This window comes from Danio rerio, chromosome 5 (assembly GCF_052040795.2).
Source record: "Danio rerio strain M-AB ecotype USA chromosome 5, GRCz13ab, whole genome shotgun sequence".
In the NCBI taxonomy this organism is placed as follows: Eukaryota; Metazoa; Chordata; class Actinopteri; order Cypriniformes; family Danionidae; genus Danio; species Danio rerio.
In genome coordinates, this window is record NC_141025.1 from 19,542,501 (window position 1) to 19,560,914 (window position 18,414).

Genomic DNA, 18,414 nt, shown 5'->3' on the forward strand with positions numbered 1-18,414 from the left:
GTAAAAAAGTGGTTGTTATATCACCTGCTTAATAAAGTATCACATTTGGTGGAGTGAATACCAATCAGTTGATATTGATCCTTAAGGCCCCGAATACAATATTGAAATCATGTAATCATGTAGCTCTATTTGCAACCATAAAAAAAAAAAATTAAATAATTACATTAAATTAATAATAAAATAAAACATATAATAATAATAAATAAAATGAATAATAAAAAAAAATGGAAATAAAACAGTGGAAATGAAACCCTTTTATTCACAAATCACGATTGTGTTGTAAGTGAGCTTAGATTCATAAGATTCAAGTTCATTATAGCAGAGGTGTCCACTCTTGCTCCTGAAGGACCGATATCCTGCAGAGTTCGGCTCCAGCTCTAATTAAACACCTGAACCGGCTAATCAAGCTCTTGAAGATTATTAGAAACTTCCAGGCAGGTGTGCTGGAGCTGAACTCTGCAGGACCGTGGCCCTCCAGGAACAGGACAGGACAGCCCTGATTTAGAGTGCCACAATTCTTGCAAACCAGCCTGAAACTAATCCAGCGGCTAACAGAAACCATTTATGACAATGCGATCAACATGAATCTGCAATGGAGCCCAGAATACTTTCATTTCTCACCCACATTGTCTCAGCTACATGGACACACTCTACACACAACCACACAAATACACACACACTCCATCAGCACACTGCTAGACTTGGCAGAAATGCCAGATGTCTGAAATTGAACTCAGTAGGGACACAAAATATAGTGATAATAGTAGATTTTATTTTTACTTTGTAGCAGACAATTTTAGGAATGTGTAATATTTATGAATTGTGGTTTTAAAGATGTGTGAGCTGACATTATTGATTTAATCAGTCAATCAGTAAAAAAAGACAAAAGCACTGACTTTGAATGCTGGCAGAATGGTTATAAAAGCAAAGAATAGCCTTATTTATTTGATATGGTAGTAATATCCCCAAGCAAATGTGTTGTTTTGGAAAATCAGCAAAAGTTGGATTTCAAATACTAATTTTACACAACAGTTTAAAAAAGGTAACACTGAGTGAGTTGCATTTCAAACCCAATATGTCTGTTTTTCTGTTAACTAAATAATCTGTTTTTGAACTAATCATTTACCCAATTTAGTGGATTTAGTGTCAACCTTATTTAATCCAGGCAAGGTTCCATTACAAAAATATACTCAGCCAAATACTGCTTAACTTTCATCACCAAAAAAAACCCCTGAAATACTCAAACATACCATTGTTAAAACTGACAATTGTACACTCCAAGCCTACAATAGCTATATACAACTTACAATGCAGATGGCGACAGAAATTTTCATGGTTTTGTTGGATTCAACCCAGGCAAATTCTGAAAATGTACCACTATATACATTTCTGGAGAGCATCAAATGCATCCCAGGAAGTAAGTTTGTTTGCAGTTTTTGTTCCACCAGAGGCCGCTTTGTACGTTTTTTGAGATGTCAAATTTCTCTTGCAAATGCCAGTTGCACCTGTCTTCTCTAGGTTGCTGTCGACTGAATCTACCCTCCTCCTTGCCTAAACCCAACCGATAGTGTTTTCAAAAGCACCGATTGACCCGCCCACCCACTTCCCTAAGCCTAACAGACAGTGTTTTAAAAAGAAATCCAGAAAAAGAAAAGCCCTTGCAGCCGCCTGATTTTTTACCATTCTCACCCTGTTATTTACTTAATTATTTTATTTTTTGGCTTTTGTTATGTCGTGATCTGTTCATCATTGCACTCGAACCCCATCATTGTGGTCAACTCTGAGTACATCAACGTATGCAGCGAGCCATGGGCAAACCTATAACAGAAGGAAAGCCATCCATACAGAGGTAAGGAGTCAGCTAGTAAGCGTAAAAAGGAATGGCATCATACCGCCCCACAGTGTTCGTTTTAAAGATAAAATGCAGCCATACGCACTTCTATAATTCGTGATCTCTAGAAATGGATATGGGGGTACATTTTCAGAATGAGCCTATGTTGGTTGGATTAGTGCATTACCTTCTGCTGATTTTTGTCAGAATTTATCACCAACTGAGCATACTGAACCTGGACTTTAAAGTCTGATTATATAATTTATATATAGACATACCATTTGTATGTTATAAGAAACAGAAGTATGCACTATTATCATGAAAATATATGTAAATAATTCAATAATTGTAATTACTTAAAACATTTTTGATAAACAATAAATATTTTTAGATTTCTTAAATCTATCCCCAAACCTTAACACAACACGACAGACCTAAATATGCAGCAAGCTTTCATTTGAAAGCACACCAAAGAGAATCTCATTTCGTAGTTGGAAATCCTCTCATAAAGCTTTTTTGAATGTGTAACAATTGTAAGTATTGCGATAAAGTATGTGTGATATATTTACACAAGATAAAAGTCAACATTAACTAGCCAACCTACTAATAAAAGACAAATGCAAGACCAGTAAATAGAAGTAGCCCTACACCACAGTAAATTTGGTGTATCCAATGGAAATCACAGTCTAAAAAACGCCAGATAGTTTTAACCCAATTAAGGTGTAATAGGGATTAACTGTGACCAACTTTTTTTCTTAAATTAATACAACCAAATTTAACCCAATGTTTGGGTTAGTACCTCTTTTACCTAATTTGGGTTTCAATAACATCTTTGGTACATCTTTGGATTTTTACACCCCTGCAGAAAGCTATACTCAAGCATATGGCATTCAACCTCTTCACAGGTGTGTGTATGAATTTCATCCTACCTGAGTGTGAACTGTTCGGTGGTGGCAGCAGGATTCATTAGTACTTGAAATCCCACAGTCTGTCCCTGTTTCACTGGGCTGGGGGGCGCCAGAATCTCCACATCTCCATCCAGTCTAAGTCGGGTTCTGGGTGCTTTGTTGTCCCCAGCGCTTAGAGTCACTGTCCCAATCCTTTGCATATCCCCTTCCTGCCCGACAGTCTTTCCTTGTACCCTCCCTGCAACACACTCCTTCCGGAGGGCCTCTGGAGGAGAGATGGAGTAATGCAACTCCACCGTGATGGGAGTAGGCTCCTGTCCGCGTCTACGTGGTGGAGGAGCATTGAACCAACTTGTTGGGATGTTAAGTTGGGCTACGCAGATTCCCAGGTTTCCCTCTAGTCGGCAAGCAGTGGATATGGAACCTTCACCCGGATCACGAATCCCCACAACATGAATACACGGGAGCAGTTCAGTGGGAGGGTCCATATCCTCCCACCTGCGGCCCGCCAGGTAAAACAACACCTGGATTTGAGAGCGTTCGACTCCTATTCTCCGGCTCACCAGGTGCGCTCTCACCTTCCAGCCAAGCGTGAGGTGTGTCGAGGTGTGGAAGGACCGTGGCAGCGCCCCTTGGAGGAGTTCTGGTGGTACTGGCGACTCTGCGGTGAGGTTTCCGTAGCTACAGTTAACCGATAAGATGGAAGCTGGACCAGCATCTGGTAAGTGGAGAAACAGGGGCTCACTGCGTGTCTGCAAGCTCCCATTACGCATCACTTCCTGTGTGGCCTCCCGGAGAAAGAAGGATGACTCTGCACCCTGCAGTTGGCAGGACACAGGGAGGTACGTTGGCAAGGATGAAGAGAACCTGGGCACGGGATCGCTACCTCCGCCCCTGCTCTCACACACTGCAGAGAGAGACAAAGAGAAAGAGATTTATCAGTGTGTTTATTTCATTTCTGAGACACCTTGGATGTAATTACAAGACAAAATTGCTTTCGGTCATAATTTAAAATTTCCCCTGGTTGTTGTTTTATCTCATTCAATGAGAGCGTTTATTTACAGAGGAACAAATGAAATTAAGGCCAGAGGCATTTGAAGAGATAACTGCATAAGTGTGTGTAAAAAGAAAATGTTTGGAGTGCAACAGATTGAATAATGGAGAAGATTAAAACAGACTAATGTATTAAATATACACTACTATTCAACAGTTGGGTTTTGGTTATGTTTTCAAATCAAATCTCTTAGTATTTAGTAGTGTTGTCGCGATACCAATAATTTATCTTACGAAACTATACCAGCTAAAATATCTCAATAACATGTAGTATTGCGATACTGTAATTCATAACTCAAATTATAAAGACAAACTGTCAGAAATACTATATTTTAGGTTATAATAAGCCTACTTGAATTTAATTCATAACTCCATAAGCCCAAAAAGTATTATTTGCACGCCACTTCACCTGTTGTAAGTCGTTCTTTTTAAGAGATTGTCACGGTTGTTGTAGCTATTAAATCATAATAACAGGAACAGAAATGAACCGATCATTCGAACTGAAGTGTTAGAAAACATGTAATAGGCTACAATAAAAGGCAGGAATTCTACAGTTTTGCAACCTTAAAGGGCTCCACAGACTATTCAAATAACATGGTCTATTGCTGCACAAACATATGAGCATTTTAGTGACTTTTCCAAATTATCTATTGAAGATAAACCATTTACATAATACTACCATTTACAAACTAAAGTGGCATTATTTTGGAGCCATAGTATCATGATACTACCATAGCAACGGTAAACCGTGCAACCCTAGTATTTAGTGTTACATTATGTTCAAAAAATGTTTTAATTTGCTGATTGAATGCACATGAAACCGATTTTATTTTAAGTTTAAAATGGTCCCGTTGCCTTCAAGGTTCAGTATGCTTCAAGCAACATTTTTTTCATTGTTTGAAAAAGATATTTGAAAAGACTGAATGACAGTTTACTGTTTCGAACACTCCAACTAAGGCTGCACCATGGCAACATTTGTTTGAAAACAAACTAAACCAAGAAACCATTTTTATCCAAGTTGAAAATGGTCCTATTGACAAGAAAACTAGAAAGAAAATGAATCAATGAATGAATCAATGAATGTTTGAAGGTAAAATGAAGTTTGAAATGGCTGAGTGACCGCAAACTAGGGATAAACAATATATCGTTTGTGCAGCGACATTGCAATGTGTGTATACACAATAGTCATGCCTTAACCATTTCAGTATTAGTGTTATTATATTATTAATGACCTCCAGAACTGTCAAGAGTGTCTGTGCTACACGTCTCACGCCACCATGTGTTCGTTGCGTGTTGGCATTGTCTTCTGAAGCGAAGTCATTTTAAAAATAAGGAAAAGATTTACAGATTTTCCTACCTCAATAAATTCCATTTTTGCTCTTAACAATTGGCACCATTAAATCAGAAAGGGACCATTTTTGATCTTTTTAACTCGTTGGATGGAATCTAATATTCACACATCTTTTATGAGATATTCCAGATTTGCGAATAAATTTAATTAACATCTTTGGATGGAAACCTAGCTTGTGTCAAATTTTTCCAATATCCTACAGCCCTACAAGGGCTGCACAATATATCGTTTTAGCGTCGATATCACAATGTGTCAAAATGTAATAGTCACATAGCAGGACATGCAAAATGAAGTCAGGATTATAACTGACCAGGTACAACATTTCAGAAAACATGAGAATTTTTGTGAAGTCATTTTAGTTTATCCATAATAAAGTAAACATTTATCAATTGCTTGTTTTTAAAGGCATTAAAGCTAGTTTAAAGTGTTTGGGCACAAGGATTTATTAGTTATCTCATGAAATATTGCAGAAAGAAATCACAAAAAATCCAAATATCGCAATGTTCGTTTTTTTTCCAATATCACGCAGCCCTATCTCCAACACCCCTGCTCTGCTGTAGGTAGAATTGTAAATGTTTCATGCTGCTTGCGTACCCCTTAAACTCAATAATAGTGCTGTAAGAAAAAATGTTTTGTAAACAACTGACAAATGGATTTCTCTAGCCTGTTGCACATCAAACAAGAAGCACCACTGCACTTCAAAGATGCCCGAGTTCCAGAACACACCCACCATATTCATAATCATCACAAACCAATAGTAGCTCGAAGGCATGTAGGAGTCAAAATAGGATCTCCCAATAAGTTTGTTTTGGTGAGGCATTTTAAACTGCTAAATTGAACTCAAAACAAACTTTTTTGTTCGATTTTTAAATATTTCTGCAATTTTGTTTGAAATATACCAGGCCCTTATAATATTAAGAGGGAAAAATTATGCTTTTTCAATTTGTTTAGAACAATTAAAAGTCTTCACTTTCACTTTTCAACTAAATGCTTTTTTGAATAATAAATGTTCTCATTTTCATTTTATTTATTTATTTTGCATACTAAATATATCTCACAAGCTACTATTTGTTGGTGCAGGACCACCCAGATATAACAGGGTACAAAACAAATACAAGACTTTATACTGTGAAATATTTTACAGAACTTCTTCAGCCAATCACCTTAATCACAATTATCTGATAACACAACATGAATTGTGACATAACATAGTGTTCAATTGTTCATAACCATAAACCTACTTTACTCCAAAGTGACTTGCATTGCTTTCGTTTCAACGTTATATGGAACCCATGACCTTGGCACAGCTAACACCATGCTCTACCAGTGGAGGAACAGGAGTCATTTGTAGCCCTCTGGCTCACATTTACACAACTGCCTCCACCTCTATTGGACAGGCTATACTTTAGAGGCTTTGTGAGGCTGTTTTTTCGAGTGTCAGACTGTAACAACCATCGTGGGAAAGGCTTATTTTTGTGTGCTCTGGGACGACTTATTTGAACTCCCCTCAAAACATGACCCAAAAAGTCAACAAGTCATCACTGAAATTGAAATCTGTCATTTAGCAGACATTTTTATCCAACACAAAAGGTCCCAAAGGAGCCACTCAGGGCTAAATGCCTTGCTCAAGGGTAGAATAGCACTAAAGCAGGACTGTGACCTCAGTAAAAGTCCATCCCTGAATAAGTGCTGGATCAGACAACTGTTCAACAGCAAAACCACAATTTTACTCAAATAACATGGTGCTATGCTATACCATTTATGACCAAGAAGATAATCATAATCGTAGCAGCCAGAATTTGGAACACCATGAGAAAATTAAAGGAAAATGTCATTAAATGGTGTAATGTTAAATTAATAAGAAAGCTGCATGATAAATCACAGTCATTTAGGGATCTAGGTCCTAAACTGCAGTTTTTTTAAAATTATACTGTTATTGGTTACACTGTTATTGGTTACACTGTAACAACAAAAATGTGTTTTTGTGAAGCATGGCAAAAGCAATCATTATCATAATAATAAATATGACACTAAAACAATGCAATAAACATTCATCTAACAACATGAGGTGCAATAAATCCTACAGTATATGACAGTTCAACAGCAAAACCACAACTTTACTTAACTAACATGGTGGTATGCTGCCATTGCTACCATACTACTGTAAACGTAGTAGCCAGAAATCTGGCAATAAACTGAAGTAAAATTTTATTAAATGGTGTAATGTCAAAGTAAATGGTCATTTGGGAAACTCAAGTGCCAAAGTGCTAGCAATTATGACCAAGGAGATACAAGATTAGAAAGTTTATACTACTTTTTTGTACTTTTATATTACACTACCAACAACAAAGAGAACCACAAAATAACCCAAAGTAAGAGGTCATTTATATGACAGTTTTTAACCTAAAAGCAGAAAATGTTATATTTTTTAGCTATTCATTTAAAAGGCATTAGTAGATTGGGTATTAAAATGTCAATTTGGGAAGTTTGCTATTGGTAAAATACAAAAAAAAAGTTTTTTTTTTTAAACCCAGGTTCAATATGGTTACATTCCCCCATCTACATTTCAGGAGACTGACTGACCAGCTGACACACCCCTTTTCTCAAACCCAACTGACAGTTTTTTCAAAAGCACACATTGACCTGATCACCCCTTCCCTAAACCCAACCGACAGTGTTTTCAAAAGCACAGACTGACCTGATCACCTCCTTCCCTAAACCCAACCGGCAGTGTTTTCAAAAGCACAGATTGACCCGATCACCCCCTTCCCTAAACCCAACCAGCAGTGTTTTCAAAAGCAGCAATTGACCCGATCACCCCCTTCCCTAAACCCAACTGACAGTGTTTTCAAAAGCACAGATTGACCTGATCACCCCCTTCCCTAAACCCAACTGAAAGTGTTTTCAAAAGCGCAGATTGACCGGATCACCTCCTTCCCTAAACCCAACTGAAAGTGTTTTCAAAAGCGCAGATTGACCTGATCACCCCCTTCCCTAAACCCAACTGACAGTGTTTTCAAAAGCACAGATTGACCTAATCACCTTCTTCCCTAAACCCAACTGAAAGTGTTTTCAAAAGCGCAGATCGACCGGATCACCTCCTTCCCTAAACCCAACCGACAGTGTTTTCAAAAGCACCAATTGACCCGATCACCCCTTCCCTAAACCCAGTAGACAGTGTTTTCAAAAGCGCAGATTGACCGGATCACCTCCTTCCCTAAACCCAACCGGCAGTGTTTTCAAAAGCGCAGATTGACCGGATCACCTCCTTCCCTAAACCCAACCGACAGTGTTTTCAAAAGCACAGATTGACCTGATCACCTCCTTCCCTAAACCCAACCGACAGTGTTTTCAAAAGCACAGATTGACCCGATCACCCCCTTCCCTAAACCCAACCGGCAGTGTTTTCAAAAGCAGCAATTGACCCGATCACCCCCTTCCCTAAACCCAACTGACAGTGTTTTCAAAAGCACAGATTGACCTAATCACCTTCTTCCCTAAACCCAACTGAAAGTGTTTTCAAAAGCGCAGATCGACCGGATCACCTCCTTCCCTAAACCCAACCGACAGTGTTTTCAAAAGCACCAATTGACCCGATCACCCCTTCCCTAAACCCAGTAGACGGTGTTTTCAAAAGCGCAGATTGACCGGATCACCTCCTTCCCTAAACCCAACCGACAGTGTTTTCAAAAGCACAGATTGACCTGATCACCTCCTTCCCTAAACCCAACCGACAGTGTTTTCAAAAGCACAGATTGACCCGATCACCCCCTTCCCTAAACCCAACCGGCAGTGTTTTCAAAAGCAGCAATTGACCCGATCACCCCCTTCCCTAAACCCAACTGACAGTGTTTTCAAAAGCACAGATTGACCTAATCACCTTCTTCCCTAAACCCAACTGAAAGTGTTTTCAAAAGCGCAGATCGACCGGATCACCTCCTTCCCTAAACCCAACCGACAGTGTTTTCAAAAGCACCAATTGACCCGATCACCCCTTCCCTAAACCCAGTAGACGGTGTTTTCAAAAGCGCAGATTGACCGGATCACCTCCTTCCCTAAACCCAACCGACAGCGTTTTTAAAAGCACAGATTGACTTGATCACCCCTTCCCTAAACCCAACCAACAGTGTTTTCAAAAGCGCAGATTGACCGGATCACCTCCTTCCCTAAACCCAACCGACAGTGTTTTCAAAAGCGCAGATTGACCGGATCACCTCCTTCCCTAAACACAACCGACAGTGTTTTTAAAAGCACAGATTGACTTGATCACCCCTTCCCTAAACCCAACCAACAGTGTTTTCAAAAGCACCAATTGACCTGATCACCCCCTTAACTAAACCCAACTGACAGTATTTTCAAAAGGAATCCACTCGGCCACCTGATTTTTACCACGTTTTCAGATCTTACCATGTTCTCACCCTATTGTTTAATTTTTTTTCTTTTTCGCCAGACTCAAACCCTGTCATCACAATCAACTTAGCTTTACTTCTTAAGTCAAACTGGTAACAGTAGGAAAAGTCATCCACACAGAGGTAAGCAGTCAGTTGATAGTGCAAAAAAAGTAGCGCACAGTGTTAGTTTTAATGACTAAATGCAGCCATACATAGCTCTTGCTCCATAATTTGCATTCTCTGGAAATGTAGACGGGGGTACGTATTCACAATAAGCATGTGTTGAATTCTTTTGAAATGGTGATGCGTTGGACATGCATATTACATGTTCAATCACTAGTCATGTTCAAGTAAGTGACAACCAAATCAATAGTGGACTACAGGATTGTACACGCATGTTTTTCTTTACACGGTGACATTGCCAACTAATGGCAATAACAACTGCAATCATGCTAATAAATATGACACTATAACAATTAGGGCTGCACAATATACTGTTTTAGCATCAATATCTCAATGTGGTCATTCGCAATAGTAAAACATTTGCAATGTTGAATCTGGATTTTATTTAATATCTACTTAATCACTTCGCAAGTGTTTTTTTGAGGCCTGTAACTGTATGAGGATTTTAAAGACATAAGAAACTGTATCATTTGTAACTTTGAAAAATTATTAACGATTAATTTTATTGAATTGTTTACACAACGAAGACTATGGAATATTATTTCATATTTAATTATTCAATTATTGTAAGCTAAATACAGTTAGACTCAACAGAAAACAATAAAATCCTGCTTATTTTATTTGAATCTTTTTCTTTATTAAGTTTATCTATGCTTGAAGATTGCTTATGATATTTTATGCAGATGCACTCCCCTACAAAATCCTCCTAATCAATAATAAATTATGTATTTTGTTCCAAACAGTTATTCAAGTCAACTGATGAAATTGTATTCATAATGCAATATGCATCACAGAATAAAAGAATATTGCTATGTTAGATTTCCATTATCGTGCAGCCCTAATAACAATGCAATAAACATTCATCTAGCAATACAAGGTGCATCAAACCCTACTGTGTGTCTTAAAAAGTAAAAAGAAAAAAAAGAAAAAGCTATTTAAATTAAATGTTACCTGTCACACAAAAAGAATTCAGGAAATGCCAGTTTTAAGTATACTGCTAACATTGCAATCATTTTAATTCCCAGCTAAATGAAATCATTCCAGAAGTTGCGTTTCAGTCATGCAACTTGATTGGAGCAAATGACATTTTGTCAGAAAAGGTATTTACACCACTGACGGAAGCTCTAACACATCTGTGTTCACTCATGATTAATTGAAGCATAAAGTCAATTCTTCACCTTTCTCTAAGGCTACCTCTATCATTGTAAAATCCCTCAGCACATGTTCATATTTTTCGCAAAGTCTGTGATGGACTTTATCAGATCGCTCTGCCAATCAAATGCACGACAGTCTGCCAAACAGAATGAGCATGCCAAATGCTTCAGTGAATCAGACCCTAAATTTACAGTTCTTTCCTGTTATAATTTTAGATCTGTACTGTTAGAGCCAGAATGAGAGAAATGATGCTCTGTAACAGACAAGCGCACACATGCATATGCCACATTTGCAGCATGAAACCAGCTTAAGAAGATTAAATAAATGTAATACCATACATCATTTTAGATGTGAATAAATGCAAAAAGACCAAATGCAATGCGAACATTACACTGCTATTTTCACAGTTTATTTTTTTAATTGTTAGACTTTTGCAATACAATAGCCAACTTAAATCTTTCGTATAATCTAAGAACTAAAAAAGCGATCTGAACTCAGAATGAAATGATTAGTAGTATTCAATATTGACTTTTATTTTTTGCTGTGATCTTATCTCATCAATTTAGATAGCACGGTTTACCCCTGGAGTGCTATAGTTCAGATAAAACATTTAGACACAAGCAACTGACACTGTTTGCATTCCTTTTCTTACAATATATTGCAAATATAACAAAAGCAACAATTACTTTTAGCATTTTAGCTTTTTAATTCTGCCAATTTTAAAAACAAATTGAAATAATAAATTGTCTCAGTTCAGATAACAAGTGAACTGAATATTTCTACCTTTTTATTAGTTATAGCACTAAATAAACATCAGAAAATATGGTTAAACTAATGGTTCATCTTAGCAAAACACATTTTGTCTTTTCTATTCGTTAAATCAATGTTATAACTAAAGAAATATGCTAATAAAACAGCTAGTAAATAATATGTTGCATAATACAACAAACTCAGGAAAGCCTTTGAAACTGTAAAGCACTATATTTGTTATTTTGTATTAAAAAGTTATTATATTGTGCTGTAGTTATAATTATTGTAATTAAAAAGTGATGCAATTGTTTAAAAGCCAGTTGGTAATTAGGCAATCCTTTGGACAGTTTTAGAGTTTTGTAATTCAATAACTTTCTTAAAATAAGAACCATATAACTATAGTACCCTGACTTTTTCTAAATGTTTATATTTCATTCGAACATCTTTAATTTGTTAAAATGACAAAACTCATATGAGTATTTCTACATTGATCTTTGCCTCCTAACAATTATCTACAAACTAAAACATCTCTTTCTGGCAGCAAAAACTTTACTTCAGACATATGAACAGTCAGAATGACGCTATTGCCACTATTCTGGTAGCAGGACAATTCTGGTTGATAGCAGCTTGTTTTTACAGTATGCAAAATTCATTTAAAATATATTCTCAAAAGCTAAAAAGCTAATTTCCTTATTTAATCCAATTGTTTATATAGGTGTAACTATATATTTTAACTATTAGTCCAATTTCTAATTGGAATCATGATTATGGATGCCACAATTATGTAATCGCTCAAAGCAGCAAATACAAAAGAATAAAAATAATAATAAATTCTGCATGCATAAGAGTCACTTATAGAGCATGCCATGTTCCTTTATCATTATATAAGATCTTTTGTTATTTACATAATGCCATGTAACATCTCTAAGATAATTCAAAAAAGATATTTGTAAAGCTATAGTACTTTAAAAGTTTTAGGCACTTGTGTAAAATTGTTGTAAAACAAGGATGCTTTAAAAAATATTTAACTTATATTAACTAAATCAAATCAACATTTGATCACACTTTCCATTTCAAACACTTGCCCATTGTTTTTCAGGTAGCTTTCTTAAGCATCTTAGAGATGTTGCCAAAGTTCTTTTGGATTTAGTTTGTCTCAGTTTAATCTGTTTCTTCATTTCATTCCAGACAGACTGGATGATCAGATCAGATTTCAGTGTGGAGCACTGCCCTGTCGTCCGACTCCTTGTGCAGACAATTGATAACTGATATTTCAAACTGACATTCCACAGAAAACTATATAAATAACATACTTTAAACATTTTGGGGGTGAAATTACTGGTAGGCTAACACCCTATTCACACGGGGCGTCAGCGTCAGCATTCACTTTAAATGGGTGACGTCAGGCGTTGCCGAACTGCATTGTGGATCCGTCAGCGCCGCTTTAGAGGCGTTGTTTGCTGCAGAAGTTGGGACTAGCTCAACTTTTCAAGCCCCGACGGAAGCGTCAGCCAATCAGATCGCTGTATGCATATGCACCAGCTAGACAGTGGCCTATTGCTGACTGAACTTCATTGGCTGACGCTGCAATGACGATCGCTTCAGCCCCAACTTCAGACATGCCTTCAGTCCAGCGTTGAAGCGTGTGAATGGGGCATTAGGCCGCCTTTTCACTGCATATGACATTTGGACATGACTGTCGGAATACTCCCCCTTGTGGCAGTCGCAAAGAATTTTCAGTTTTGTCGTGCACCATGGGAGAGAAGTTGGTGATCTCGTAGTGTCAGAAATAAAGTCTATGCACAATGTCCCATCAGACAGCGCTGAAGTTAGGCATGCTTTCATGTGAAATAGAAAGTGGAAGTAACATGTAAATAAGTGAAATTTGTGCTCTGCATTTTACTCATCCAAATGTAAAACACAGCTGTGAGAGCTAAACACTGCAAAACTGCAAAAGTTGTACAATCAATCAAGCCTGTACAGTATGTATCGGTTGAATAATAGCGTCTTAGCCCATTAATCCTTTTAAAGAGTATTACTTTCAAAATTATCATTTGTTGCAACCCTAATCATACTCTGAAATTAATCATACAGTGGAGAAAGGATGAAAAAGTAACAAATGAATTTAAATTAAGTGCTACCTTATAATCAATTTCATCTCCCATTACTCTCTTTAGCTTTGTGTAACTTCAGAGAAAAACTTGATAAATCTGTGAACTACAAAATATCTCACATTTGTCACAGCAAGAGTTTGGACCTCAACTCATTATAAGGCAATATGAGATGATGCAATGCGCAATCCCGATTTTTCATTCTCTCCGATTCTTGCATTACTTGTTTGTTTTCTCTCGTCTTTTCCGTGGTGATACAACGTATTTCGTGCTGATTCAGAGAGTCTCATTTGCATGTTTTGAAACAGTGACAAAATGGAAACTAACAGAAACTCGAGCAGCTGCCTGCAATAGAGTTTATTGTGTTTCTTTATCTCCCTCGTTCTCTCTCTCCCTCCTCAGGTAGCGGCATAGTAAAGGTGTGAAAATATAATGAAGATTTGGTATGGCGCTGCGTCTCACAACAAGAGTTTAAACACATAATAATCCCTTCAGAGAGAAAGAGAGAGAGAGATACACCTTCAGTGATTCATTTCAAATCAACACTGAGGCAAAACACATGTGAGGCCTTGTAGAGCCAGTATCTTGAGGAAAAAGAGAGACCGGTGACAGAAAAACTAAATGAATGAATGATAAACAGAAAACAATCTTTAGACTTCAATACAAGTAAACAATGAAATTTCATACAGTCCCTCAGTTTTCAGCTTGCCCAGAATTGAACTGGAAAACACATAAATAAATGCAAAAATAAATGTGGCAATAAATAAATAAATAAATGTGGATAAAATAAAAGAAGAGAGCACGGTGACAGAAAAAAACTAAATGAATGAATGGTAAACAGAAAACAATCTCTAGACTTCAATACAAGTAAACAATGAAATTTCCAATAGTCCCTCAGTTTTCAACTTGCCCAGAATTGAACTGGAAAACAAGTAAATGCAAAAATAAATGTGGCATTAATTAAATAAATGTGGATAAAATAAAATAAAATAAAAGTGGATAAAGTAAAATAATTTAAAAAAATAAAATAAATAAATAAAAAATAAATGTGGATAAAATAAAAATACATAAGAATAAAATAAAATTAATGTGGATAAAATAAAATATATGTGGATAAAATTAAATTAAATAAATGTGGATAAAATTAACATAAAAATTTGCAAAAATGGATAAAATAAAGTAGTTGTGAATAAAATAAAACAAATGTGTATAAAAAAATGTAAAATTACTGTTAATAAAATAAATGTTGACAAAATAAAATGTGAATAAAATAAAATAGATAAAGATAAAATTAAATTAAATTAATGTGGGAAAAAATAGATGTTGATTAAATAAATGTGAATAAAATAAAACAAATAAAATAAATGTGGATAAAATGAAATTTAATTATAAAGATTGGATTTATATATACATATATATATATATATATATATATATATATATATATATATATATATATATATATATATATATATATATATATATATCGAACATCAAACAGTATGTATAGTACAACATTCAAAATAAGGACAAATTGCACAAAAACTGTAAATTGTAAACACTATGAAATAAATCATAAATAATCATTTTTTGATTTCACACACCCAAAGATGACAAGCTCAATGTGTTTTCTATTGAGATGTACTTCTGTTAAGACCAAACCATTCTCTTATAAGAAAATTACATAAGATTCAAGTCCATTCTGTCATTTCCGTCTCACCACCAGCAATCATGACATAACCGCAGTGCCCAAAAACCCCAGAGGACTGACCAGGGAGAAAAAAAAAGAATTTTAAAAGTGTAATGTTTTGTGGCGGCCCTGGGGAGCAGCGATACGGCGGCTGCACGCTATAAAGCACGTAGCTTCGGCAGATGGAGGCAGCATCGTCCCGAAAACAGCATCTCTCCGTGTCACCAGTCCGTTCTTTATGGTGCTCTCAGGGCTACAAAGAGGACCATAATTCTGAGCCCAAAACACCTCCGCTCTGATTTGTTTCAGCCGCTGGTCCCAAGGCTGACGACACTCCACACATTTCCAACCTTTCACTTTCGCTCCCTCTTTCTCAGGCCACTTTTCATATGTCAAACATCTCTCACAAAGCTGAGGATTTCATTGCGGCGATTCAGACGGCATCACCTTAAGCTACCGACTCGTATATATACAGCAAGAAGAGTTCAAAAATCTTTCCCCTGGGATCAGGGTATTGTATGTCTGCCCATTTATTCCTGCCAATTTAACCTCACGTCAATTTCATTACAGCCAGATAAAGCGATACGCAATAAATCCTACAGTATCTCCTCTGTTTTCAGCAGGTTTCGAGGTTTTATCCCAATCATCAGTAACCGTGAAGAGTGACATATTTGACGTTGCTTAGTCTGGATTGGTACTTTAACTACAAAAAACAATATGTGGTAAGTTCATTATGCTATTATATTATAATGTTTTATAATATAATGTCCTTTTTTCTTTTTTTTTTGGAGCTGATAGAGGATATGACAGTACGCATACATACAACCAAACATTTATAACAAAAACTGACTGCCTACTAGGGCTGCACAATGTATCATTTCAACATAGTTATCACAATGTGTGTGTCTGCAAGAGAATACATCAGATTAGTCATTGCAAAGTATAACCATAACAGAGTGAAACTTAATCATTTGCATGTGTTTTAAAGGCATTTTAAGAGAGTGCAAAGCATTTGGATACAATAACGTACAACATTCGTAACTATAATGAAGAATAAGCTGACAAACACTGTCGCATCACAGCAAGAAGATTGCTGGTTCGAGTCCTGGCCAGGTCAGTTGACATTTCTGTGTGGAGTTTGCATTTTCTCCCCATGTTTGTTTGGGTGTCCTCTGGGTGCTCCAGTTTCCCCCTTAGTCCGAGACAACACTATAAGTGAATTGAATAAACCAAATTAGCCGTAATGTATGAGTGTGTGTGAATTAGTGCGTGTGCAGGGTCAAACATGCAATCGCATATGTGACTGAAATTTTATCTATGCAACCTCAAAATATATTTGGGAGTATTTGTGCGACTGCAATAAACTGTTGCTGTGTGGCCGGTTTTCATTGCAAAATGTTAACCGCATGCCTGTATTTAGGACACATTAACGTAGAGTGCATCATTGCACCTGAAACACCACACACAGCACTCAGGAATAATTTAAAACAGTTGGCATGTCAACTTGCTGTAGTAAACAAAGCCCGCAATGCCTGCCCCACCTTCAAGACCTTCTGCATGCTCTAAAACTGAATGGGAATGGATTGGTTAATATCAGCTGTCAATCACTCAGTCAATGCCTTATGGCTTCAGATGACAGGGAGCTACAACTACGAAAATGTAAAGGACTGGATACGAGAGAATGAAAATAACACTGACAGATTTTGCTTTAGAAACCACATAAAGTTACAAATGATGGCACATCTGATTAGGGATCATCTGATGAATGTTAATCATCAGTTTGGTGAAGTTTGTTCATCGCCCATGTTGCCATTGGCTTGCTTGGTTTGTGACTTCTCGAACTGCTCATCAATAGATTTGCTCTTCAGTATATGGACTTTCAGCAGTGAAAATTAATCCACACTGAACTGAACTAAACTGAACTTCAACTCTGAAAACTGGATCAACACGGTTTCAATTTACTAGAGCTTCTATGTTACACTGCTTCGAAACAATTTACATTGTAAAAGTACTATATAAATAAAGATTAATTTAATTAAATTAAACTGAATAATCCATCATTTACACTGTTCGTAGAGTGGATAAAAGGGGTTAAAGTCCACTATGAAAGTAGTTAAGTTCTCCAGTAAAAGTAAAAGTGTACAGATTTTTTAAGTTTGTTAGTTTTGATTAGAGTTGATTTCGAATGCAATAAAACTTGTAGTAACTGTGCTCATAATTGGTTGGTGCAACAAAATTTTGGCTGGTGCAACAAATTTTTCAAATTTAGGAGTACCAGTGCCGCCAAGCAAAAAGGTCCATTTCGAGCCTTGGTATGGGTGTTTCCCAGAACTGGGTTGTGACTAAAAGGGCATCCACTGGATAAAACATTTGCTAGAATAGTTGGCAGTTCATTCTGCTGTGGCAACCTCTGGAATAGAGACTAAGCCAAAGGACTGTAATAATGCAATGAAGACTATTCAGTTTAATTTTGCATTTAATTATTAAATAAATTATTAAATTTTATATTATTAAACATAATATCTGTACCTGAATAAAGTTTGATTCTGTCTCTAATTTATTTTTATAGCACTGTTTATTTTATTTTCTTTGCTCTATTGTGAATCATGCATAAAAAAAATGAAATTTGAGCAAGAATAATTACATCCTTACAATGATTTAAATGATTTACACCCCAATCAATCTAAATTGATGATTCTTTTGCCCAAATAAAGCTATTCAAGCATCTGTGGAAATTGTATTCACATTGCAATATATATTGCAGAATAACAAAATATCACAACGTCAGATTTTTCCAATATTGTACAGCCCTACTGCCAACATACAATCAGTTAATTGAGTTAATCAGAATTCAGGATGGTTAAAAAAAGAATACTAAAACATTGAAAATCTGTATTTAATCAAAGAAACAATGGAACAATGAGTAATTAATCAAAGTTAAGTTTTTTCAAAACTTCAAAACCTCCTTAAATCGACAACAGAAAGAGCTTA

The 18,414-nt window shown here is 36.3% G+C and overlaps 1 protein-coding gene and 1 long non-coding RNA gene across 3 annotated transcripts in view; both read right to left on the bottom strand.

Moving 5' to 3' along the window:
• si:dkey-215k6.1 overlaps window positions 1-18,414 on the bottom strand; it is a 344,938-nt gene that overhangs the window by 242,229 nt on the left and 84,295 nt on the right. For both annotated transcript variants that reach the window (XR_015491055.1, XM_087253349.1), the window contains exon 2: window positions 2,761-3,646. Coding sequence is in view for 1 of the 2 variants with exons in the window: in XM_087253349.1 (XP_087109475.1) it covers window positions 2,761-3,646 (886 nt within the window). In the remaining variant the exon portion in view is untranslated. The remainder of the gene's footprint in view (window positions 1-2,760; window positions 3,647-18,414) is intronic.
• On the bottom strand, window positions 6,182-10,984 carry LOC147843918 (uncharacterized). The gene is made up of 4 exons (XR_015491108.1): window positions 9,414-10,984; window positions 8,681-9,248; window positions 7,842-8,177; window positions 6,182-7,786 (listed from the first exon to the last, which is right to left on the bottom strand). It is a non-coding gene; the product is annotated as an uncharacterized LOC147843918 (long non-coding RNA).